This window comes from Rhinatrema bivittatum, chromosome 9 (genome assembly GCF_901001135.1).
Source record: "Rhinatrema bivittatum chromosome 9, aRhiBiv1.1, whole genome shotgun sequence".
Taxonomy (NCBI): Eukaryota; Metazoa; Chordata; class Amphibia; order Gymnophiona; family Rhinatrematidae; genus Rhinatrema; species Rhinatrema bivittatum.
In genome coordinates, this window is record NC_042623.1 from 222,619,284 (window position 1) to 222,645,282 (window position 25,999).

The 25,999-nt window shown below is 49.6% G+C and overlaps 1 protein-coding gene across 1 annotated transcript in view; it reads left to right on the top strand.

Moving 5' to 3' along the window:
- Positions 1–506: 506 nt before the first annotated feature.
- PSAT1 (phosphoserine aminotransferase 1) overlaps positions 507–25,999 on the top strand; it is a 101,458-nt gene continuing 75,965 nt past the window's right edge. The window contains exons 1-3 of the mRNA XM_029615727.1: positions 507–717; positions 12,658–12,718; positions 15,503–15,572. Of these exons, the coding sequence (XP_029471587.1) occupies positions 658–717; positions 12,658–12,718; positions 15,503–15,572 (191 nt within the window). The 5' untranslated portion in view covers positions 507–657. The remainder of the gene's footprint in view (positions 718–12,657; positions 12,719–15,502; positions 15,573–25,999) is intronic.

Genomic DNA, 25,999 nt, shown 5'->3' on the forward strand with positions numbered 1-25,999 from the left:
TGGACCAAACAACCCGAGCAACTCCAGGCAGTTTTTGCTGGAATAAAAATAGAAAATGTAAACATTCATCAATGTGCTGCAGACTTTTTCCTGAGCTACCACAGGAAACTTGGGTGGGTGCAACTTATATATTCTGCCCCGTTTTCCAACCTTATGGGGCGAGAAGGGTGTGAACAGTGTCTAGAGGCAGCAAAATTAAAAAATCTGTCACTACATGCAATAACTCAGACTGATCTGAAACACAGCAAGGATTAGTCAGTGCCGCTGGCAGCTCTGAGGCCGAGAAAGGCAGAAAGCGCAGGGATGCTTCGCGATTTGTCTCCACGGCTCTCAAATGTGTCACTTTGTTGCTGCATGATGCAACCGCAAAGCAACTTTGCATCGGGAGTAGGTGATCACGCGTTGAGCTCGTGGACTCTCATCCAATGGCAGGAGGGACCAATGCAACGCAGCCAATCCGATTTTGGCAATAAAAATCACCATGCGACATAAGCCAATCGGAAACAGCCCGGTGCTTATGCTTAATTGCAGCGTGAGCTAAGGCTCTGGGGAAAAACTGCAGCGAAATCTGCATGGTTTTTGTTTTTTATTCGGCGGACGTGAATCCACAGTCTGCTCAGTCCGGAGCAGAGGAGGAAGAGTGGGGATCCCTCAGCCATGGAGACGAGAAGACAAGTTATCAACTTCGGAGCAGGACCAGCCAAGATTCCCCCTTCTGTGAGTGTTGTCAGCCAGCCTTCCCTCTGAGTTCTCTCATACTGTCACGTTTCATCTGCATGCTCGTGCTGTCATCCTGAACATTTGCATCCAGCGGGCCTCTCTCCTACTATCATTTTCCTTCTGCATGCATCCCTTTTCCTCTGCAAAAGATGATGAAACCCCAGGGTCTCATGTCCTTCCAAGAGTGTCTGGCGGTATAGAAACCCCCTCCCCCATCTTTGTTCAGTTTCTCCCTTCAGAATCTGCATCCAGTTCCGTGTTTAAAGCATTTCCATCTAGTCTGCTTCAGTGAAATATGCAAGTATTCAATGTGCAGGAATAATGCTTAGCATCCATTCAATCACTGAGGTTCAGTTTCACCAGAGACTATCTACAGCATTCGAAGGTGTCAGTTTAGGGAGTGATTGCAGTAAAGTATATTTGCATTTTTCTGAGGGCGTAAATGGGTTTCCTAGTGTAATCGAAATCAGGGTGGTCTAATTCTGATAAGGTAGCATAAATTTTGGTAGCTGCAATAGGGGATGAATGGATTGCATGCTGTTTTACTCCCTTGTTCCCACAGCACTGAGACATTATTTAGGTGCACATCTGGAAAAATCCATGCTGGGGAGAGTTGCGTCAGCAATCTGCTCTCAAGCAACCCTGTGTATAAGGCAGACGAAGTCTGTGCTAGCGCTCAGCATCTCTGCTACAAGTGGGTAGAGTCTGCTGTTTTCATTAGTGCTGCCTGTTTGATTTGTTCACGGGGAGCGTCTCCAAATGGATTTGTTCTTGCCCTGGCATTGCTGCCCTTCCCTGCAATTATCTGCTTTGGTTTAATAAGTGGTTATTGCTTACTCCAGTGAAATTTTGACTGCTAATATTATTAATCAAGTTCATAATGCTCTTCCTATTGTATAGTACAGTTCCCTGTTTATATTACCCCTCTTTTATGACACTACAAATGTCTTGTCACTAATACAGCTAACATTTTAATAAGAACATAAGAAATGCCATGCTGGGTCAGACCCAAGGTCTGTTAAGCCCAACATCCTGTCTCCAACAATGGCCATTCCCTGTACGTACAGGATCAGTCCAGACGGTGGGTTATGTCCCCCGTCCAGCAGATGGAGTCAGAGTAAAACTTCGAGGGTGCTGGTATATAAACTGGTGCACCCTCCTAGATCCTCAGTATCTCTCTGACTCCAGCAGATGTGAGAGGGGATCTCGTTGTTTCCCCAACTTAGGGTTTATTACTCTACATTTATCTATATTATTATTCTCTCTTTCACTGATGGATCAAGTTATTTAAAAAAAAAAAAAAAAAAAAAAAAAAAGACTTTTGTTCCTGTCAGAAGGGAGCCGGGGTTCTTGGCTCCCCTGCTCAGCCTGCCATAAGGACTGCCTCTTACCTCATTTATCTCTTCCTGTGATCTTCAGGGGTAAGCTTGGGGGTAGTTTTTCTCAGTTTGTGTTAATTTTTCCTTTCAGCGCAGGTTTTGGACGCCTTCTGAGGTGGATGCTGGTGGGGCCAGCCTCTCCCCTCCTTTCCGTTGCGGCGGCTCACCTCCCCCGCGGCCCTGCGACGCTTCATTCCCCAGGGCTGCAGGCGGCACGGAGGTCCCATTCCCCTGCCGTCCCCGGGGTTGAGAGTGTTTGGGCGAGTGTCCAAGGGCACGGCGAGCCCGCTCTTCCCGCGCCGCGATCTTAGGCTTTCCCGAGGGGGGGGCTCCTCCCGGCGTGCTACACCCAACTTAGCCCGCGCGCGCTGCCCGTCCTGCGGCGGCCCGGGCCAGGGCGCTTCGAGGGACGGTCCATGCGGGCGTTGTCTCCCCGGGGGGGAGACGAGCGCTGCCCCGCCGACAATTTCGCCGCCGCGCCCGGAGCGCCGCGGGCCTCGAGGGCTAGCCCCGCCCCCGTCTTTGGCGGGAGCGGCGGCCATCTTAGACCTGGAATGCAGCGCGGACTCGGACGCGGAGGAGCTCACTGAAGATGTTTTGCCGTCCGCCCCCCCGACCTCAGATTCGGGGCCTCTGCCTTCCACATCCGGACTCCCCAGGGACCCCCTGCCCCCTCCCTCGGCGGGTCCGCTCAGTTTTTCAGCGGACTTTGTGGTGCTGATGCACCAGGCGTATTTACAGAGCCTGAGCCCTCAGGGGGGGGCAGCTCTCGCTCCTCCTCCCGCCAAGGTTCCAAGGCCCTCGGGGGTTACGGCTGCGGTACCGGGGACCGGAGGGGGCGGCACCAGGTTGCCCCTGAGTATACCACTCTCCCTGGGGGGCCCGTCACCCTCGCCGAACCTCGGGGGCGACCCACTGTTACAGGTGGATGACGATTTGGCCTTATCAGCGCATCTGGAATGTGATGATCCGAGGGTCCTTCGCATCTTCCGCCAGGATGAATTGGCGGATCTTCTCCCACACGTTCTCAAGGAATTGGACCTCGACCCTCCCGTGGAACCCCCAGGGCCCCCGGCTCCCTCCGTGGCTTCGGCTACCTCCAAGGGTGACCCTGTATTGGCGGGTCTGCGTCCCATAGCGAAGACATTTCCCATTCATGATTCATTTCTCCATCTTCTGGTGCGGGAATGGAATAACCCGGAGGCGTCCCTTCGGGTCGGCAGGGCGATGGACAAGCTCTATCCGCTTCCGGGGGACTTTCTGGACCTGCTCCGGGTCCCCAAGGTTGATTCAGCGGTGTCTGCCGTCACCAAGAGAACTACCATCCCAGTCACAGGAGGCACCGCACTGCGAGATGTTTCGGATAGAAAGCTGGAGGTCGCCCTCAAGAAGATCTTCGAAGTCTCGGCGCTGGGGGTCCGGGCGGCCATCTGCGGTTCGCTGACGCAGAGAGCCGGGCTTCGATGGGTCCAACAGCTCCTCACCTCTCAGCAGTTACCGCCTGAGGAGGCGGCTCAGGCTGACCGTCTGGAGGCGGTCATTGCTTACGGGGCGGATTCCCTGCACGACCTGCTGAGGGTCCTGGCCAGGACCATGGCTTCGGCCGTCTCTGCCAGAAGACTTCTGTGGCTCAGGAATTGGGCGGCGGACGCCTCCTCCAAGGCGAGCCTGGGAGCTCTGCCCTTCAAGGGCAGGTTTCTCTTTGGAGAAGACCTCGATGAGATCATCAAGACCCTGGGGGAAAATTCGGTCCACAGGTTGCCTGAGGACCGGCAGCGTGGTTTTCGATCATACTCTGGGAATGCCAGGAATCGTTACCGCGCCCAGAGGCGGTACCGAGGCTCCAGGACACAGAGCCCTAGGACGCCTTCCACCAGGTCGCAGACGTGGACGCGGCCCTTTCGAGGGCGCAGACCGGCCAGGGACTCCTCTTCCCAGGGAGCCTCCGGCAAGCCTTCACAATGATGTCAGGCCAGTCCACTCCTCGCTGCCCCGGATTGGAGGTCGCATCGCTTTGTTTCGCGAGGAATGGACCGACATCACCACGGACCGGTGGGTCCTGGATATTGTAAGAGACGGTTACGCGTTGGAATTTGTGCGGCCTCCCAAGGATCGATTCGTCTTCTCCCCCTGCGGGTCAAGTCTCAAGCGACAGGGAGTGCAACACACGCTGGACAGGCTGCTGACCCTGGGAGCCATCTCGCCCGTCCCCTTAGGAGAGGTGGGCTCGGGGCACTATTCCATTTACTTCGTGGTTCCCAAAAAGGACGGAGCCTTTCGTCCCATTCTGGACCTCAAGGAAATCAACAAGGTGCTCCGGGTCTCCAAGTTTCGTATGGAAACACTCCGCTCTGTCATTGCGGCGGTGCATCAAGGGGAGTTCCTAGCTTCCCTCGACCTCACAGAGGCCTATCTACATATCCCTATTCATCCGGCTCATCACAGATTCCTTCGTTTCAAGATCTTGGGTCGACATTTTCAGTTCCAGGCGCTACCATTCGGCCTGGCAACCGCGCCCAGAACCTTCACAAAGATCATGGTGGTGGTAGCGGCCGCACTCCGGAAGGAAGGCATTCTGGTTCACCCTTACTTGGACGACTGGCTCATTCGCGCGAAATCCCTGTCTCAGGGACAGGCGGCGGTCGACAGGGTGGTGTCTTTCCTTCAGTCACTCGGCTGGGTGGTGAACTTCAGCAAGAGCAGTCTGCGGCCGGCCCAACAGCTGGATTTTCTGGGGGCGCGGTTCGACACGGCTCTGGGCAAGGTCTTCCTGCGTCCGGACAAGGCTCAAGCGCTGCGGGATCAAATCACCCGGTTTGCGTCTCTCCCGACACACACGGCGAGAGACTATCTTCAAGTCCTGGGTTCCATGGCGTTTGCGATCAGCCTGGTTCCCTGGGCTTTTGCACACCTGCGGCCCCTGCAAATGGCCCTACTCTCGAGATGGAAACCAGTCTCCCAGGATTACCAGGCGATTCTCCCACTTCCCCAGACTGCTCGGTCCAGCCTGGAGTGGTGGCTGGACCCCAGGAACCTAGCTCAAGGATGTTCCCTGGAAACGCCGGACTGGGTAGTGGTCACTACCGATGCAAGTCTGTCCGGTTGGGGAGCAGTGTGTCTCCGAAGCTCGGCTCAAGGCACGTGGACGGGGGATCAGTCTACCTGGTCAATCAACCGCCTGGAGACGAGGGCGGTTCGCCTAGCCCTGGTGCAGTTTCTGCCGCTGCTCAAGGGGCGCGCGGTTCGAGTTCTCTCAGACAATGCGACGACGGTGGCCTACATCAACCGTCAGGGGGGCACCAGGAGCCAACTGGTCGCGTGGGAGGCCGCGCGCCTGATGGCGTGGGCAGAGCGTTTCTTGAATCAGCTGGCGGCATCTCACATTGCCGGGGTGGACAACATTCAAGCAGACTTCCTGAGTCGTCAAGCGTTGGACCCGGGGGAGTGGTCACTCTCCGACGAAGCGATGTCGCTGATCTCCAGTCGGTGGGGGACACCGGCGATGGATCTCATGGCGTCCGCCGCCAATGCAAAAGCTCCTCGGTTCTTCAGCCGCAGAAGGGAGCGCGGCGCGGAAGGTGTCGATGCTCTGGCTCTCCCCTGGCCCACTCAGATCCTACTTTATGTCTTTCCACCCTGGCCACTGGTGGGAAAGGTGATTCGGAGGGTGGAACGGCACCACGGTCAGGTCATCATTGTGGCTCCAGAATGGCCACGGCGCCCGTGGTTTGCGGACCTGCTCGGCGTGTCGGTGGACGGTCCACTCAGACTCGCGCACCTTCCACGGCTTCTGCATCAGGGTCCAGTATTTTTGGAGCAGGCGGAACCCTTCTGTCTTGCGGCGTGGCTTTTGAGAGGAGGGCACTCCTGAACAGGGGCTACGCTATTCCCGTGGTGGACACACTTCTCAGGGCGCGTAAGACTTCCACGTCTGTCGCCTACGTGAGGGTCTGGAAGGTATTTGAAGTTTGGTGCTCGGCGCGGGGGACCCCCGCGACCGCAGCTTCCCGCCATCACATCTTGGCGTTCTTGCAGGATGGGCTGGAAAAAGGGCCTTTCCTACAATTCGCTCCGAGTGCAGATGTCAGCCCTCGCATCCTTGGCTCGCGCCTCAGGTAGGCCGGATCCGTCGTCTCATCCGGATATCTCCCGGTTCCTCAGAGGAGTTAAACACTTGCGGCCGCCGGTGCGACCTCTTTGTCCTTCCTGGAATCTCAACTTGGTGTTGAGGGCCCTGGGGGAGCTACCCTTCGAGCCCTTACGTCACGCTACCATCAAGGACGTTACCCTAAAGACGGTTTTCCTGGTTGCTATAGCCTCGGCAAGGCGTATCTCCGAACTACAGGCGTTGTCATGTAGGGAGCCCTTCCTGCGGTTCACGGACTCCGGGGTTTCCCTGCGGACGGTTCCTTCGTTCTTGCCTAAGGTGGTCTCCTCGTTTCACATGAACCAGGTGGTGGAACTTCCAGCCTTCTCAGGAGACGCCCCTGCGATGCTTCGGTGCCTGGACGTCAAACGAGCGCTTCTTCGCTATCTGGAGGTGACGAATGACTTTCGACTCTCCGACCATCTCTTTGTACTTTGGTCTGGTGCTAGAAAGGGCCGGCAGGCGTCCAAGACTACCATCGCTCGCTGGCTCAAGGAGGCGGTGGCTGCTGCTTACATTGGTTCCGGGAAGGTTCCTCCGGTGGGTATCAAGGCGCATTCGTTGCGAGCCCAGGCCACTTCCCATGCAGAGTCTCAGCTGGTCTCCATACAAGAAATCTGCCGGGCGGCAACTTGGAAGTCTCTCCGCACTTTTGCCAGACACTACCGACTCCATGTACCGGGGACGGAGTCTGGTTCATTTGGGGACAGGGTACTTCGAGCAGGGTTCTCAGGGACCCACCCGGTGTAGGGAAGCTTTGGTACATCCCACCGTCTGGACTGATCCTGTACGTACAGGGAAAAGAAAATTACTTCTTACCTGCTAATTTTCGTTCCTGTAGTACTAGGATCAGTCCAGACACCCACCCGGTATGAACCTGCTCGACTATTCTCTACTGTCCTTCTGTTCGCTGTTCCTTCCCTCTCGGGGGGTAGGGGTTTTTGTGTGTTGTTATGTTTGACAGTTCTCATTGCATGTTGCATAAATTTGTTCACAGTTTCAATCTTTTGGTTGAGTTCATGCTTGATCCATCATCCTTGGTCTGTCCAGTTTTTTCTGGCTTGGCTTTGATATTCTCGATACTGAGGATCTAGGAGGGTGCACCAGTTTATATACCAGCACCCTCGAAGTTTTACTCTGACTCCATCTGCTGGACGGGGGACATAACCCACCGTCTGGACTGATCCTAGTACTACAGGAACGAAAATTAGCAGGTAAGAAGTAATTTTCTTATCCACATGGTAGAGCCCATCAAGTAGATCTATTTCCTGTTATTCACTCAGCAATAGCTTTCTTTAGTCTTCCTGGACTTTTCCTGCAGGAACTTGTCCAAGTCTTTTTTTAAACCCCGCTATGTTCGTTGCCTTGACCACATCCTCTGGCAGCAGATTCCATTGGTTTGACATGCGCTGAGTGAAAAAGGACTTTGTGATTTGTTTTAAATCTGCTGGTTGGTAGTTTCATGAGTGGCCCCTTGTTTTAGTACTATTTGAAAGGGTAAATAATCATTCTTTATCTACTTGTTCCACCCCAACCATGATTTTATAAACCTGTTTTGTACCCGCTCGGCCATCTCTTTTTCCAACCTGAAGAGACCTAACCTGCATAGTCTCGCTTCTCGGGAGAGCCGTTCCATTCCCTTTATTATTTTTGTCACCCTCCTCTGTACTTTGTCTATTCCCACTATGTCTATTATAAGCAAGGGCATAACATTTGGTTTTATTGATGAAAGCTTCTTGTATATAAAAGGGCCATGGCTAGGTCTCCTTCATGGCCCTCTTTTGATTGGTCAGCACAGGTATTTTTAGATCATCTGTCCACAAGCTTAAATATTTTTTGTGATGCACTTTTACATCATAGTGAGTTTTGGAAAGAATCTGAATACTAATAAAAACTGTTTTGCTCTGTTCCTTCATCAGAGCAAGGCTACCAAAGGGGCAGACGTAACAGACCTTCGGGCAGCCCCTCTAAGAAAGGGTGGGTGCAGGGCAAACCTGTTGCGGTCCTGGTCGCGGCACTCGCGACCGGGGCCTTACCTCTTGGCTCCTGGCATCGGGTCCAGTCTCACTGGAGGGCTTCGCCGGGTTCCGGGCCTGTTCGGCGGCGTCCCCGCAGGGGTGACACCATCGGGACGCCCAAGCCAGCTGCCCTCCTCCTAGGCGCGTGCTCGCGCAAAGAGGCCGAAGATATAGGCCCTTTCCCGCCACTCAATGCTTCACCCGCTCCCGTGACGTCAGATGCCGGCGGGTATGTAAGGTCGGCACCTGCCTCTATCAGACGCCTTGCATCAAGGTTACCTAGCGGTTCCTAGTTGCTGTGTGCCTCGGAGTTCGCTAACTTCTTGCTTGTAGCCTGTGTCCGTTCCAGCCTGGTTTCTGCTTCTGTGTCTTGCTTCAGTTCCAGCCTCAGTACCCTGCTTCAGTTCCAGCCAGGTTCCTGCCTCAGTACCCTGCTTCAGTCCCAGCCTGGTTTCTGCTTCTGCGCCTTGCCTCAGTTCCAGCCAAGATACCTGCTTGATCCTGGTTCATCTTCACAGCGTCCTCACTCGCCTAAGTCCCAGCGGCCGGGCTCCTCCCGGGGGAGTCTTGGCTTCCAGGGTGAAGACACCTCTTCTGTTCTCCTAGCCCTAATCCCTTGACTCCCACAGGCTCCTCCTGGGGAGTACGGGCTCCCTGTGTGAAGGCCAGCTCCTTCACCCGGCCTGGTGTCCGCCTCCCGACCTGCTCCCTCTCTTACGGAGACAATAGTCCACCTTACCCTAGTCCAGCGGTTCTCAACCAGTGTGTCGAGTGCTCCCGGTCTCTCCCACTGCTCTTTCTTCCCTGCTGCCGTTGCCACCGGGCTATCAGCACGTTCAAGCCCAGTGGGAATGGCAGCAGTACTAAAAGAAGCTGTGGCACCCGTGGCTGGCCTTTTCTTCTTCCCGCGCCTGCATCCCCCCCCCGCCGTGACCTGGAACAGGAAGTGATACGCGGGAAGAAGAAAGAGCCGTGCCGCGTGATAAAGTAGCAGCGGCCGCTGCAGCATCGGCCCCCGAGCAATTGAAGCAGCCGGTAATCGAGAAAGGAGACAGCAGCATAAGCCTCCCGTGGTCGATGGAATTCTTCCTTCTTGGCCTGCGGGGGCTGGAAGAAGAGGCTGCTGCAGCTACCATTTGTGCTGGGGGGGGGGGAGAGAGAGGAAGTGAGTGAGTGAGAGAAAGAGAGAGAAGCAGCCAGCCAGTGTGTGAGAGAATGTGTGTGTGATTGAGAGCCTGTGTGTGAGAGAATGTATTTGATCGAGAGCATGTGTGTGATTGAGAGAAACTGGTCAGAGAGATGATGAATGTGTATATGTGAGAGACAATGAAAGTGACTGCTCAAGGAGATGATTGATGTGTATGTGAGAGTGTGAGACAGTCAGGGATGTGACTGATGTGTGTGTATGTGTATGTGAGAGAGAAAAAGCATGGAAGTGAGAAATCTGGGTATGTGAGAAAGCATGGGAGAAAGCATGTGAGAAAGCAGAAATCTGGGTATGTGAGAAAGCATGGGAGTAAGAAGCCTGGTGTTGTGGGGGTGTATGTGAGAAGCCTGATTATGTGAGAGAGAGCATGGGAGTGGGAAGCCTGTGTGTGTGTGCATGTATGAGAGAGAGACTGGTTGGTAAGGTGACGGTGTGACTGGTGTGTATGTGAATGTGAGAGAGAGAGAATGTGATTCAGGGAATGAGAAGCCTGTGCACGTGGAGAGTGAGCATGGAAATGAGAGAGAGACTGGTGTGTGTATGTGTGTGTGTGTGTGTGTGTAACAGAGAGAGAAAGTGATTATGGGAATGAGAAGCCTGTGCATGTGAAGAGTGAGCATGGGAGTGAGAAACCTGTGTGTATGTGTGTGTGTGAGACACAGCATGGGAGTGAGAAACCTGGGTGTGTGAGAGACACAGCATGGGAGTGAGAAGCCTGTATATCTGAAAGAGAACATGGGAGTGGGAAGCCTGTGTGTGTATGCATGAGAGAGATCAGGTGACTAGTGTGTGTATGAGAGAGAAAGAAAGTATTATGGGAATGAGAAGCCTGTGCATATGAAGAGTGAGCATGGGAGTGAGAAACCTGGGTGTGTGTGAGACACAGCATGGGAGTGAGAAGCCTGTATATCTGAAAGAGAACATGGGAGTGGGAAGCCTGTGTGTGTGTATGCATGAGAGAGATCAGGTGACTGGTGTATGTGTGTGAGAGAAAGAAAGTGATTATGGGAATGAGAAGCCTGTGCATGTGGAGAGAACAAGCATGGGAGTGAGAGACTGGTGAGTGTGTGTGAGAAAGAGAAAGTGATTATGAGCGTGAGAAGCCCATATATGTAAGTGGAACACGGGAGTGGGAAGCCTGTGTGTGTGTATGGCATGAGAGAAACTGTTCAGGAAGGTGACTGGTGTGTTTGTCAAAGACTGTTTGGGAGATGATTGGTGTGTGAGAGACAGAAACTGGTCATGGGGGCATGACTGATATGGTGTGTGTGTGAGAGACATGGGCCCTAAGGAAGAGGACCATGAGTTATAGAGCTTAGCTTCTACTGCTGCTTCTGGTGTGTGCCACGGCCTGCATGGAAGGGGAGTAGGAGAGCTGCTGGAGGGGGGGTAAGTAAAGGTGGCTTTTTAAGTTTATTTTTCTTGATTGACTGCCATTTTAATTATTTAATATTATGTGATGTGTCTGCTTTTTTTGAAATATTTTATTGGTGTTTGGAGAATTTTTAATAGTTTTTATGAGTTTTTAATTGTTGGATGTTATTCTGTTCATAGTTGTTGTGAAACATTTATTCTGCTTATTAGTATAGTTTTACAATTATTTCTGTGTGGGGATCTATAGCTGCTTGCTAGTTCTGTTTTCCTAATAAGAGGTATATTGGTGTTTAGGGCCTGATTTAATATTTATACTGTTGCCTTTTCATAGATAGGGTTGCTCCTGTTTGAGTGTATTCCATAATACAGGTGTAACTGTGTGCGGATTAGTTTATGTGCATTACTGCAGATCCTGGGAGTATGTTAGGTCGGTTCTGTGTCTGTTACCGAGATGAGATATTTTACTAGCATGTAAGCATTTGTATCAGTCTTATTTGTTGTGTTTTCTCAAGAGGACATGCATTGGTGGTAAACTGCTGTCTTTTCATAAGTAGGGCTATTGAGCCTGGAAGTAGAAGGAGTTTGAGTTGCTGTTACTGAGATGACACCAGAACCAGAATATCTTTTTTGTAGGGTGAGTTGTATGGGGAATGTCATAATTCTGCTTTACATCCATTATTGTGGGTCAGGGGGGTTCCCGTGGATGCAAACTGTACTTTTACATCTAGCCCTGTGACGATCATGGGTCAGTGTGTCACGCATGTGAGAACCATCTGTCAGGTGTGTCCCGACAGAAAAAAGGTTGAGAACCACTGCCCTAGTCTCCGGCAGGCCGGCCCAAGGGTCCACTAAACAGTTAAAGCCCAACAAAACCAGCCTCTATTAGTCTTTTCATGATGGAAAAATGCATTCTGAGCATGTCATACACTTCAGCTAGCCAGTAACCTACCAAACAAACCAGAGATGTATTTTAAAAATATGTATATATTTTTGCCGTAGCTCAGTTGGAGCCAGGGCTGGGATCTACCACCATGAGCAATTAGGTGGGGATTTATTTATTTTTGCTATTGTATATCCCCTCCCAACTTACTTTACTCCAAACATGAAAGCAACAGGGGCCCAGGCACCAGGGCTCCTTCTGGAACCACACAGTTATGGGCCCTGAATCTAGCCATTAGGTGTCACCATCATGCAACGAGTACAGCTCTGTCCTGGCCAGCCCAGGGAGCAGAAGACTTGAGGCAGGGAATCAAACCCAAGTAGCACTGGGTTTGATTCCCTGCCTCACAAGTCATTTTATATTGGTTAAGGTAAAATGAAGATATACTGTATATTTGGTTTGCTTTTTTGTAACTAGAACAATCGGACAAAAACAACATTTTTTGTTTTCAAGTGGGTCCTGGAGACACAGGCTGGCTTATTTATTTGATTGATGAAATGACTTGATCAGGGTTACAGAATGGATGACAAAGGGGGAGAATTGAGCTCATGTTCCAGGACTTTTCCTGTTTCACAATTGAATACTCCAACCATTGGTCTCTTCAGCCTATCTTAGACCCTTGCAAAGCAGACTGTTATCTGGTCACATATAAAAGTGAGATTTGTAATTGAATCTGTAACTTGAGTATCCTACTGGAGCAAAGCTACAATACAGGGCTTTAGTGTCTGAACTTACATGTCTTGATAAAGTTTATAGTACCTGAGGTAAGCAACATGCAGAGACAAAATGCTTTAGACATTACATTTTGGGAAAGTTTCATTGAAATTGTATTGAAGATTCTCTTGTGATGGGAACTTCTTGACTTTCCGCAGGTAATGCTGGAAGCGCAGAAAGAACTGGTGGACTACAGCGGGCTGGGCTTTAGTGTTCTGGGTAAGAGTTTTGCCACCTTATTAGGGCTCCAAAGATGCAGGCTGATAACTTCATGCAAGGCCTTTATTTCCATCTTCAATTCAAATGATTTTTTAAATGAAAATCTAGTTTTAAAGATGTATATATCACACACGTTAGTCACTTCACCTTGGTCTTGAACACCATTTATTTCTGGCTAACAGCCATTTGATTTAGTTTTTCATATATATATTTTTTTGTGGCAGCTGAATGCTTGGGGAGGAGAGCTATGCCTTTCCTTATGCTCACATAGGACAGTATATTATATACCACCATTCTAGACTTGGATCTGTTTCTGTATTATATATGCAAGCCTTTAAAGACTTGTAATTGAGAAACTATTAAATAAAAGGAAAACATGAAATAAAGTGAGCCACCAAAAAAATAAACATTTTCTGCAGCAAATAGCAATTGAAATGGGCAGGCACTGACATCAGAAAAGCACTCTACCTATACCACCTGTGTATATTACTTCATTTGGTATATTACAGATTGTGTTATGTGCCAGATCTGTTGGGGGGGCAGGGGGGGAGGGAAGGGGTTTTGGAGGGGAAAACAAAAACTTTTGGATAATGGGTTTGCCCCTTGGGGCTTCGCTGTAAGGCATTTCATATGGCATGTATATATTTTGCATTATCCAATAAAAATGTTCAATACAAAAAAAAAGAAAGGCACTCTACATTCCCATTTAAACAAAAGTAGCCACATTAGCTTTTGAGAGGACAGTATTCAAAGCGATATAGCCAGGTAACTACTGAGTTAGCTGGCTGAATCCCTCAGCGTGAAACATATGCCCCATATCAATCAATCCAATTCAGTCAGTCTTTGATGTCTTACATACCTTTCCAGGATTGGCCAATAGTTCTTATATTAAAACATGAGTTGACAAAAACACAATGGGGTAGATTTTCAAAGGGTTAAGCGCGTAACCCCCGAAAACCTACCCCTGCGCGCGCGGAGCCTATTTTGCATAGGCTCGGCGGCATGTGCAAGTCCGGGACGCGCGTATGTCCCGGGGCGGGGCCGGGGGCATGGGCGTGGTGGCAGTCCAGGGCTGGGGCCGAGTGCTCCGGCGCGCATAACTTTTGGAACAAAGGTGGGGGGGATTTAGTGAAGGCTGGGGCTGGGTTAGATAGGGGAAGGTGGGGGGGAGGCTGAAAAAAAAGTTCCCTCCAAGGCCGCTCCGATTTCGGAGCGGCCTTGGAGGGCTCGGTGCGCGCAAAAGGGTAGATTTTTAAAAATTGCGCGATCGCGTACTTTTGTTTGCGCACCAGGCGCAAACAAAAGTAGGCTGGATTTTATAAGATACGCACGTAGCCAGCGTGCGCTGCCTGTTCCCTCCGAGGCCGCTCCGATTTTGGAGCAGCCTCGGAGGGAACTTTCCTTCGCCCTCCCCCCACCTTCCCCTCCCTTCCCCTACCTAACCCACCCCCCCGGCCCTATCTAACCCCCCCTTACCTTTATTCCACGATTTACGCCTGCGAAAAGCAGACTTAAATCTGCGCGCGTCGGCCGGCTGCCCCGCTCCGTGTTCCGGTCCCGGGGGCTGGTCCGGAGGCCGCGGCCACGCCCCTGGAACGCCCCCCGGGCCAAAACCACACCCACGTCCCCCCCCAAAACGCCGCATCACGCCCCCTCCCGCCCCTTTTAAAAAACCCCGGGATTTTATAACATGCGCGCAGTAGCGCGCGCATGTTATAAAATCGGGTGTACATTTGTGCGCGCTGGGTAGCGCGCACAAATGTACCCCACGCGCGTAACTTTAAAAATCTGCCCCAATATAAATAGATTAAAAATAGATCAGTCGTGGGTACTTTTAGTGTATTAAAATGAGGCATTCCTGGGTGTGTGCTTAGGTTGAGGAAGTAAACTGTGCAAGTAATATCAGATTTTCAAATGCACATGTGTAGTTTTGCTCTTGTTCCTCTGCCCTCACCAATAGCAGGGGTAGAATAAACAGGCACTTTTGGACCTTTAAGTGAATTTTCAAAGGGAGACTACCCAGGTGGATTCCTTTTGAAAATTCACTGCAAATTATGCTTTTACTAATGTATCCACGCACTTAGCAGATAGTTGGCTTCTTGAAATTTCTCTTAATGTGGGTATTTTTATTTGGCCAGCCAAAGATTATGCCAGCAGAAAACCCTAAATTATGACAAAACACTTTTCATTTAAAAGTCTGGGAGTGTGTGGTGCTACATACGTCAGTGGGTCACGTTTCCGTCAACCAAGCTGAAATGTGTCTGTCTGTTTTGCCCAAGGAAATGATCTTTTATGTATGTTGTAGATACATTTTTATGCACATAAATCACATATGAGAGACTCTCCAGCTTCCCAGAATTTAAAATGTGCACTCAGCAGGGACTGAGTTTAGACAGGCAAGTTAGAGGCATTTTTAGCTTTAGAGGATTCTGAAATGTAACTGCCTTAAACTGGGAAAGTTATTTTCAAGAGACAAGCTTTTTGTATCCTGTTTGCTGCAGTTACCCAAAACTACACCCCATAGTTGCAGAGGAAGACATTTGAAAATTGAAAGCAAATTTTATCCTTTGTTGATTCAACACTCCGTCTTTTATATTGCTGTATATCGTAGACTTGCATTGCAAGCTAGCTGATCTCTTTAGTTTGTTAGATGGAAATGGCCTGTTAACAAGATAAGTACTATTCATGCTAGGACACTGTATTACATTTGGTGTCTTTTAGAATTGTTCTGTAGCTGAAACTGCAACCCTTTATCACATGTTACTTTTTCTTTTCCGGATACAGAAATGAGTCACAGGTCTTCGGAGTTCAGCAAAATTATAAACAGAGCTGAAAATTTATTACGTGATTTACTGTAAGTTTGTTTTAAATAAACATTTCACTTTTCAATATTTTTATTAAATCAGTCTTGGAAATCATAAGACAGGAGTCGGGAACCTATGGCTCGCGAGCCAGATGTGGCTCTTTTGATGGCTGCTTCTGGCTCGCAGACAAATCTTTAATAAAAAGGTAAAAATCTAACAACCCCCCCCCCTCCTGCCGCCCCCCAAGATCTCAAATTAATTTACTACAACCCCCACCCTCCTGACCCCCCAAGACCTGCCAAAAGTCCCTGGTGGTCCAGCGGGGGTCCAGGAGTGGTCCGGGAGCAATCTCCTGGACTTGGGCTGTCGGCTGCCAGTAGTCAAAATGGCGCCGACGGCCCTTTGCCCTCACTATGTCACTGGGGTCGACCAGTGGCGGCGGTAGCCCCTGTGACATAGTAAGGGCAAAGGGCCGTCGGCTACCAGTAATCAAAATGGCGTTGACGGCCCTTTGCCCTTACTATGTCACAGGGGCTACACCGCCGCCATTGGTCGACCCCAGTGACATACAGGTCAATCCAGTAACGAGCGGTAGGAAGAGCTGCGTTGCCGCACGCATAGTGCAGCTCACCTACCGCTCGATCCTGTATGTAAATAGCTTGCAAATGCAAGCTGCGTCTAAGAAGCGTCCGTGAATCGTTAGGCCCGCGCAACTCATTTTACTGTATAGAGCGCCTATACAGAAACCTGGGTGCGCGGGCCTAACGCTCACGGCCACGCTGGTATCTGTCATTTCAAATGACATTTGAAATGACAGGTACCAGGAAGTGGACAGTTCTCCAATGCTCGAGATTGTCAGCCCTCTCTCCCCTCCTTCCGAAGCAAGCAACCAAAGCGGAAAAAACGAAAAAAAAAAAAAAAAGTAGCAAGAGAGCGAGGGGAGAGAGGACTGGCAATCCTACGCTCGGGATTGGCAGTCCCCTCTCCCCTCCTCCCGAAGCAGGGCGCGAAAAGCAGCCTTGCTCCGGGAGGAGGGGAGAGGGGACTGGCAGTGTAAAGCGACGAAGCGACTTACTTTTTGCAGCCCCTCTCCGGACATCGGCGAGGACGACCGCGGCTCCCCTCTCCTGCCTCCAGCTGCCCGCGAAGATGGACGCCTGCACGGGCGAAAGCGGCCCCCGTTCGTGCAATTGGGCCGCTCAAGAAGTGACGTCACATGCTGTGACGCCAAAAGTCGTGACGTCACGTCTTGAGCGGCCCAATTGCACGAACGGGGGCCGCTTTCGCCCGTGCAGGCGTCCATCTTCGCGGGCAGCTGGAGGCAGGAGAGGGGAGCCACGGTCGTCCTCGCCGATGTCCGGAGAGGGGCTGCAAAAAGTAAGTCGCTTCGTCGCTTTACACTGCCAGTCCCCTCTCCCCTCCTCCCGGAGCAAGGCTGCTTTTCGCGCCCTGCTTCGGGAGGAGGGGAGAGGGGACTGCCAATCCCGAGCGTAGGATTGCCCGTCCTCTCTCCCCTCGCTCTCTTGCTACTTTTTTTTTCGCTTTTTTTTTTTTTTTTTGCTTCGGGAGGAGGGGAGAGGACTGGGGCTGCCCCGGAGACCAGCACCCATGGACGCGGCCAGGGCAGGAGAGCGGGGGCTGGGGGAAAGTTTGCCACCTACCTTTACCCCTGCCTCTAACGCAGGGGTAAGGGTAGGCGGTAAGTTAGCAGGTTAAACGCGCAGCAAAACGGCAGGGTAAAATAGCGATAGTTGGGGCACGCGTTACTGGATGGTAGGGAATAGCTAATTCGATCTTTTACATGCAATATACATGCCGCGTGCGGAAGGGGTTGCCCGGGGATTTAAGGACGCGGTAAGAGTAGGTTAAAGGGGATTGGGGATCGCAGGAAGGGCTAACGCGGGTTAGGAGCGGGGTAAACGCGGCCGCACTTTACTGGATAGACCTGATAGTGAGGGCAAAGGGCCGTCAGCGCCATTTTGACTACTGGCAGCCAACAGCCCAAGTCCAGGAGATCGCTCCTGGACCCCTGCTGGACCACCAGGGACTGTTGGCAGGTCTTTGGGGGGGTCAGGAGGGTCGGGGGTTGTAGTAAATTAATTTGGTAGGTCTTGGGGGGGGGGGGGGTCAGGAGGGGGGGGGGTTGTAGTTAGTATGGCTCTCACGGAATTACATTTTAAAATATGTGGCATTCATGGCTCTCTCAGCCAAAAAGGTTCCCGACCCCTGTCATAAGACATACTTCAGAAGTGAAAATAATACTAATAATGACCATGTGCATATTGGAGGAACCTTTAGTCTTCCAGGTAGGAAGGTACTTGTACATTGAATTTTCAGGTTATGTTTCGGTGGCTGCCAGCCAGGCAGGCTCCCTTTATAAGCAGCTCAAAATACAAATTTGTCTGTTAGAACAAATTTGTCTGTTAGAACAATTCCTTAACCTGAGGCTAAAAGTCTTTCACATGCAGACCTGCATATTTCAATTTAACATGTGCATGAAAATATTCTAGTGGGATCAGATGCTGGCAGGAAGCTTCCTTAACTGCTTCCTCTTCAGTCGGCTTAAGGAGATAGTGTGAATATTCTTTTCCTTCTGTGCAATGCCCGCTCATTTAAGGTCTACACGCCTAGCCACTCTACTATGCTACCCAGACAAGTGTGGTTCTTTTGCTTGAGATGTGAGCCTTGATACACTGGTGAACAGTGTTGATTCACATCTTTTATGGTCTTCCTCTGAGCCTTTGCCCCTGTGCCGGCATCTCTAGTACCTTTCTACCTATGTAACTTTCATCTCTTCTTTTCATGTGTCTAAACCACACCAGTCTTCCTTCCCTTGTTATCTGTGTGATTTCAGTTACCTTCAGCCTTTTCCTAAAGTCCTGGTTCCTGACCTAGTCACTTGGTACACACACTTCCGTCATACCTACTGAATCCTCTCCAAGCAAACATGAATTACCCATTCCCTGAGGACAAGCAGGATGGCAGTCCTTACAGATGGATGATGTCATCCAATGGAGCCCAACTCGGAACTTTGATGTCATAATTCTAGAAGTTTTGAGCATGTTCTGCTGAGTACATGCAGCTATAGCCACCTCCCTTCCTCCCAGGCAGGACCCCTCAGTCTCATTTTGTTTCCACCGAGCCTCCGAATCACGATTGTTCTCTCTCACGGCTCCTGCAGTGAACGTTTTTGGAGCTGCAGAACCAGTTTTTTCTTGCAGGGTGCTATAGGTTTTGTTTTTTCCCTCATGTACCTTTAGGTGGTTTTTGCATATTTCAGTTTTTCTTCTTTTTTATACTTTATCTCTTGGCTGCATGGTGCACAGACCTAGTGCCCAATGCAGGCTGGTCAGAGGTTTCTTTTACATTAATAAATAATGCTGCCTGGCAGCTTAGAAGTTTTTTATTATTTCCTCAGCCTTTGTGTGTTTTTTTGCTTTTGATGTTTCATGGAACCTGCAGACAGATGTGATCAGGCTAGGCCTCTAGCCTGGAGACTTGCCTGAGTTCCCACCCAAGCAGGAGCTCCATGAAATTTAGTCTAGCTGCAGGGCATTGATGGAGGCTCAGATAGCAAAGGATTCCAGGATCAGTTACCCCCAGCTCCTTGTGCTGTGCGGGATGGCGGGAGGGGGGGGGCACCAGATGAAGGAACATTCCTGTGGGGGAGAGAGCTCACTCTCTTCATGCTCCTGGGAACCACACTAGTCTTCACGGGTCCAAGCTAATCTTCACCTCCAGTGCCCTGGATGTTATAGCCTCCCCAGCATTGTGTGGCAGGGCACTCTCCCTGGTGGAGTGGGAGAGCCTGAGCATGGGTAGTCAGCATTGCTGATGCACCAATAGTGCCAAATCCTGACATCAGATGCCCGTACACAGCCAACTGCCAGAGCACTGGTAGTCATAGCCACTGGGTGTGGAGGCCAGCAGATGTTGGAGCCCTTCAGGTGGCGGGTACTGCGCACCATCCAGTGCCAGACACTACAGAGCACAGTTGTTGCTGTCGAGCACCATGGATGCAGTTCAGGCACCATTGAATATCACCAATGCTGGGTGCCACCAAGTGGCATCAGTCACCATTGGGCTCCATTGACTAGGGGCACCATATTGTGCCATCTAGTGGCATTGAGCACTTAGCAACTCTGGCAGCCAAATGCTGCTGGAATCAGCGCAAGTGAAGTATGCAGTGGGTGGCAAGCACCATCAGGTATCTTTGCAAAACACTGCTGCAGAATTCATGATGGTTCACACCATGGCATGGACATTGGTGGCAAAGCAGACACTGAGCTAGTGTCAGATGTTGTGATGGGTCCACCTGTGCCAGCAACAGTAAGGTCAAGCATGGCTGCACTGATACAGATTTTGGGTTGATGTGTAGTGCTGCTGTAGCTCTGTCAATCAGTGTCATCTGTTGTGTGCTACTTAGTGACAAAGAGCATCAAATGCTACTGCACCAAAATCGCTGGTGCACTGAGATGTCTCTGAGATGGGTTGATAGGCCTTCAGCCAAGCCCCTACATACATGAGTGAGTTCCTGGTTGGACCACCCAAGTGTCTAAGTAGAATAGGGATCCAATAGGGAGGGGTAAGGTCTCCAAAGGTTCCTGCCTTTGACAGCTTACCATCTGAGTTCCCTGTCAGTGGGAAGCTTCCAAGGGTTATACTAACTGTTCCTTGTGATGGCTATGCCTGATAATGACACAGCCTTCGGTCACTATGTGCTCTTTACGGGTGCACTGTATGGAGCTAGGGAACAGAAAAAAAGGGTCGGGTCGGCTAGACCAGCGCTTCTCAACCGGTGTGTCGCGACACACTAGTGTGTCACCAAACACCGGCAGGTGTGTCTCGTCTCCCGGTGTCCCACTGCCCGTTGCACTTCCCTTCTCCCTTTTCCAACCCCCGTGGGCCAATTGGAAGCCTCCTTTCTTCCTACCCCCATTGCCCAAGGGGAAGCCTCCTTCATTCTGCCTGCCCCCCACAGGCCAATCAGAAACCTCCTACACCTTCTACCTACCAGTGGGAGTAGGAAGAAGGGAGGAAGCCTTTGATTGGCCAGTGAGGCAGGCATCAGAATGCCCGGGGCTGGGGTGGGATGAATAGAAGTGTCGAACTCAGATGAAGCAAGGCTGCCACAGGACCGTGGCAGCGAAGAGGAAACCTGACCCCGACGAAGCAAGGCCGCCACAGCCCATGGCGGTGAAGAGGAAACCCGACCGAGGTCACCAAGGGAACCCATCCCCGTGGTGGCGAAGAGGAAACCCGACCCTGATGAAGCAAGACTGCCACAGCCCGTGGCAGCGAAGAGGAAACCCGACCGACTGAGGCCACCACAGGAGCCCATTCCCGTGGTGGCGCAAAAAGAAGGCCTGCTGGAGTAAAGCCACGGCGGAACTGGAGCCCATCCCTGCAATGAAGAAAGAATACGTTTTTGGTGAGAGCGGGTGTGTCTGTGTGTGAATGGATGCCTGGGTGAGAGCTGGTGTGTCTTGTACATAATATTCTGTACTTTAAGAAGGCGCTTGTCAGCACGTTTCCAAACAAAGATATGAATCAGAATTTCAGTTAGAACAAGTATAAATTTATTATTTCATATCTTTGGAAGAACAGTAGCTATCCTTCAAGATGGGCATAGCAACACTGTGTCTTGTAATATCTCGTACACACTGTCATTTTATACCTTCAACTATACATAGAAAATGCTTGTTACAGAATCATTCACCAGTTTGTCAAAGTCCTAACCTATACTTGTCTATCCTGAACACCATCTCCCACCATAAAAGTTCCTTTATCAACATGGCTTTGATGCACTTTGTTTCTTCTGATCTCCTTTTGATCTTCTGTGTTGTGTAAACAGATAGTAGGTCTGTGTTCTGAATAGATAGTAGGCCTGAATTCTGTTGCTGGTGCCAGAACTTTAATTAAAGCTGTAACCTTAGGGAATCTTCGTTCACCTGGCTCCTGTTAGTAGAGATAGGCATCTGTGAGACACAAGCTTGTATTTTGGTTTCGTGAGAACCAAGCTTCCTTGTATTATGATTTAAATATTGCCATTGATGCCCACCTGGCCTTTAATTATAGGCTTTGCAGAGCATACAAGTTTCCCAGATCTTCCACATTCTTGAATCTGAGGTGGTCAGAAGTTCACAATATTTCAGCAGTGTCAGTGTGAATCAGCCAGCTGAGGATTCTGGGACTGGCTGAATGAGCCAAAGTTCTGACCCAAAGTTCTGAATTATATCAGTCTGTGTGTGAATGGGTGCCTTGGTGAGAGCTGGTGTGAATGGGTGCTTGGGTGAGAGCTTGTGGGTGTGAATGGGTGCTTGGGTGAGAGCTGGTGTGAATGGGTGCTTGGGTGAGAGTTTGTGTCTGTGGGTGTGAATGGGTGCCTAAGTGAGAGTTTGTGTCTGGGTGTGAATGGGTGCTTGGATGAGAGCTTGTGGCTGTGGGTATGAATGGAAGCCTGGGTGAGAGCTTGTGGCAGTGGGTGTGAATGGAAACCTGGGTGAGAGCTTGTGGCAGTGGGTGTGAATGGAAACCTGGGTGAGAGCTTGTGGGTGTGAATGGAAGCCTGGGTGAGAGCTGGTGTGAATGAATGCATGGGTGAGAGCTTGTGTCTATGGGTGTGAATGGATGCATGGGTGAGAGCTTGTGTGTGTGTGGGTGTGAATGGATGCATGGGTGAGAGCTTGTGTGTGTGTGGGTGTGAATGGATGCATGGGTGAGAGCTTGTGTGTGTGGGTGTGAATTGAAGCCTGGGTGAGAGCTGGTGTGAATGGGTGCTTGGGCGAGAGCTTGTGTGTGAATGGAAGCCTGGGTAAGAGCTGGTGTGAATGGGTGCGAGAGCATTTGTGTGTGATTGAGAGCTTGTATATAAGAAACCATTAGTGTGATTGAGAGAGAGACTGGTCAGGAAGATGACTGGTGTGAGAGAGACCGAGATTGGTCATGGGGTCTAATTGGAAGTGTGTGTGTGTGTGACTGGTTGTGGCCGCTAAGGAAGAGAACTGTAAGGACAGAGCTTTAGCAGCGGTTGCTGCTTCTGGTAAGTGCTATTGGCCTGGAAGGGAAAGGAGTAGGAGAGTTGCTGGAGAGGGTAAGTAAAGGTGGCTTTTTAAATTTATTTTTCTTGATTGACTGCCATTTTATTTATTGGGTTTTATGCGATGTCTGCTGTTTTGAAATATTTTATTGATATTTGGACATGTTTTAATAATTTTTATGAGCTTTAATTGTTGGATATTATTCTGTTCAGCAGCTGTTTTGTAACATTTTTAGTATAGCTTTACAATTATTTCTGTGTGGTGCTCTATAGCAGCTTGGCTTATTCTGTTTTCCCAATAGGAAATGTATTAGTGTTTAGGGCAGAGCTTTCCAAAGTGTGTGTCGCGACACTTTACTGTGTCGCCTGAGGTGTGCCGGTGTGTCGCGCAAGCCCGGTGCACGTGACACACCGGCAAGTGGGAGCCAATGCGGCCGCTGGTGGACCTCATCCCACTGGCGGCTTAGTACTGAAGAATCACTGTGCTCCGTGCCGGCAGGAAGATCGGCAAGGCCGTGGTGGAGCTCACGTCACCACAGCCAGAAGAAAAAGGTGACGTCTAAACGTGCAGGTGCTCCTTCTCCTTCCTGCCCATGCGGCCCCGGAAGAAAAATATTGAAGGAGCCGCACGGGCAGGAAGGGGGAGGAGCGTCGGCCACGTGCAGAAGAGGAGCAGCGTTGTTGCTGCCAGCTGAGAAGAGGAGGAGGAGGCCCGGTAGCAGGGTCCCCACCGCGGATCGGCCGGAGAAGAGCAGGGCCGCCGCTGCCGCGGATCGGCCGGAGAAGAGCAGGACCGCCGTTGCCGCGGATCGGCCCAAGAAGAGCAGGGCGGCCGCTGCAGAGCCCATCCTGCAGCGACCCGTGAAGAGGAGGCCCAGAGGTAAGAGAGAAGCTGAGGGCCCGTAGAGTGCGTGTGAATGCATGGGTGCCTGCCTGAGGGTGTGTCTGTGTATGAGAATGTATGGGTGTCTTCCTGGGGTTTGTATGTGTGAGAAGAGGTGCCTGCCTGTGTGTGGTGTATGGGTGTGTGTGTGAGAATGAATTGGTGCCTGCCTGGGGGTCTGTGTGAGAATGAATGTGTGCCTGCCTGGGGGATGGTGAGGGAGTGGTATGAAAATGAATGGGAGCCTGCCTGGGGGTCAGTTTCAGTGTGTGAGAATGACTGGGAGCTTGCCTGGGTGTGTGTGTTTGTATGAGGATGATTGGGAACTTGCCTGGGTATATGTGTGTGTGGGTGTATGTGAGGGAGCCAGAGAGAGTGAGAGCATGAGTGTGTATGAGAAAATCCAGGGGAGTAAGAGTTTGTGTGGGGGGTGTCTGTGGAGGGGAAGAGAGTGTCTTAGAGCCTGAGAGTGTGTCAGTGTTTGTGAGAGCGAGAGGTTATGGTGGATATAAGAGCATGAATGTGTATGTATGTGACAGTGTATGTGTGAGAGAGAATGGACATGTGAGAGTATGTGTGAGAGAGAGAGGATAACCTCCTAATCCTCGACAATATCAGGGTGACTGGAAATCAAGAGCTCCAAAGTATGGACAGCAGGGGCTTTTTAAAATCCTTATTAGTTTTAATTATTGGGTGTTATTTGATATATGGGCTGTTTTGAAATATTTTATTGGTGTTTGGGAAATTGTAAAAAATGTTTATGATTTTAATTAATAGAAATTCTATTTATCAATAGTTTTAAAATATTCTTTTATTAGTATGGTTTTACTATTATAACTGATGCTTTATGTTTCTTGATTTTATGTTTTATGAGGAATGGTGGTTCTGTTTTTCCATTGTTACAGAGAGTCTGGCTTCTTGGGATTTCCATTTCAGTTTTTGTCTAATTTGTGCTCCTTTATTTTGTAGTCTGTATTTGGTGAGGGTCTGTCTCTGCTCTGTGTGTGTGACCATGATGAGAGATTCTGCTAGCATAGGGATCTATAGCAATCTGGTTTGTTTTGTTTCCTCAGTAGGTGGTATATTGGTATTCTAGGACCCAGTTAATATTTACCTTTGCTTTTTCACAGGTAGGGTTATTGTTGTTTGAGTCCTTGGTGTTATTACTGTTACGTTATGATGGGATTGCAGTACAGATTTTGAGTGTCTTTTTTGCGGGGTTTTGTGTTAGTTCACAATGTGCCTGGCAGTGGAAGGTGTTTGTGCTGCTGTTACTGTGAGGTGACACCAGAATTTGAAAATATCTTTTAGTATGATGAGCTGTAAGGGAAACATCCAAGCTCCATTGTTTGGGGGAATTTCAGTGGATGCAGAGAGTTACAGAACTGGAGGTGCAGGATTTATATTGACATTCTGTCCCTTCCTATAAATTCCAGACTTCACTCTCATAGCCATATAGAATTAGTTGAATGAGGCTATCAATAATTTTATAGTGTGAAACTGGCCAGCTTTTTAAAATTACGCAGAAGACCTTTTGGACTTTTTTATTAACATCAAATATTCAAAAGCTGTGTCCATCAAGCTCATATATCTCATTAAAGAGGTAAACTGAATAACACAATAACTTTGTTTTATTATTGTTACTCATAAATTATAACATTAATCTTGGAATATTATATATTTTTAATATAAATGAAAGGTTTTCACAAGATAGGTTGTGTCGTGAAACATTTTATTATGTATATATTTAAGGAAACATACGTAAATTGTCAAAATACATTTTGTTCATTTAACCTTTAACCTCTGGTTTGCTAGTAGATGAATTACTGTGTCCCGAAATTATGTTTGTCTAAAAAGTGTGTCACCAACATGAAAAGTTTGGAAAGCTCTGGTTTAGGGCCTAGTTTAATAGTTGTATTTCTTAGATAGGATTGTTACTTTTTTTTATTTATTTAAAGGGGTTTTTTTTTTCCGACATTTGTAGGTACATCTGTTTTAGTGCGTTCCATAATACAGGTGTAACTTTGTGCTGGTTAGTTTGTGTGCATTATTGCAAATCCTGAGAATTTGTTAGGTGCTATATTTCTCTTTCCATTTCTCTAGGTTCACACTGCATGCAGAGTGGCTTTTTTGGTTTTCCATTCCAGTTTCTGTCTCCATATTTATAATTTGTGGTTTTTCTGTACTTGGTGAAGGGTGCGTGACAGAGGTGAGGTATTTAACTAGCATCTAGGCATTTGTATCAATCTTATTTGTTGTGTTTTCTCAATAGGATATGCATTAGTGGTAAATTACTGTCTTTTCATAAGGAAGGCTATTTTGCCTGGTAGTAAAAGGAGTTTGTTTTGCTTTCCTGGGATGTCATCAGAACCAGAATATCTTTTTTGTATGGCGAGTTGTACAGGGTAATTAATGCTCTAGATCTGCTCTATGCTCATTGCTAGGGGTTGAGGGGATTTCCTGTGGATGCAGAGTGCATATCTCCATTTAGCCCCGTGATGGTCACATGCTTAGTGTGTCACGCATGTGAGAACCATCTATCAGGTGGGTCCCGG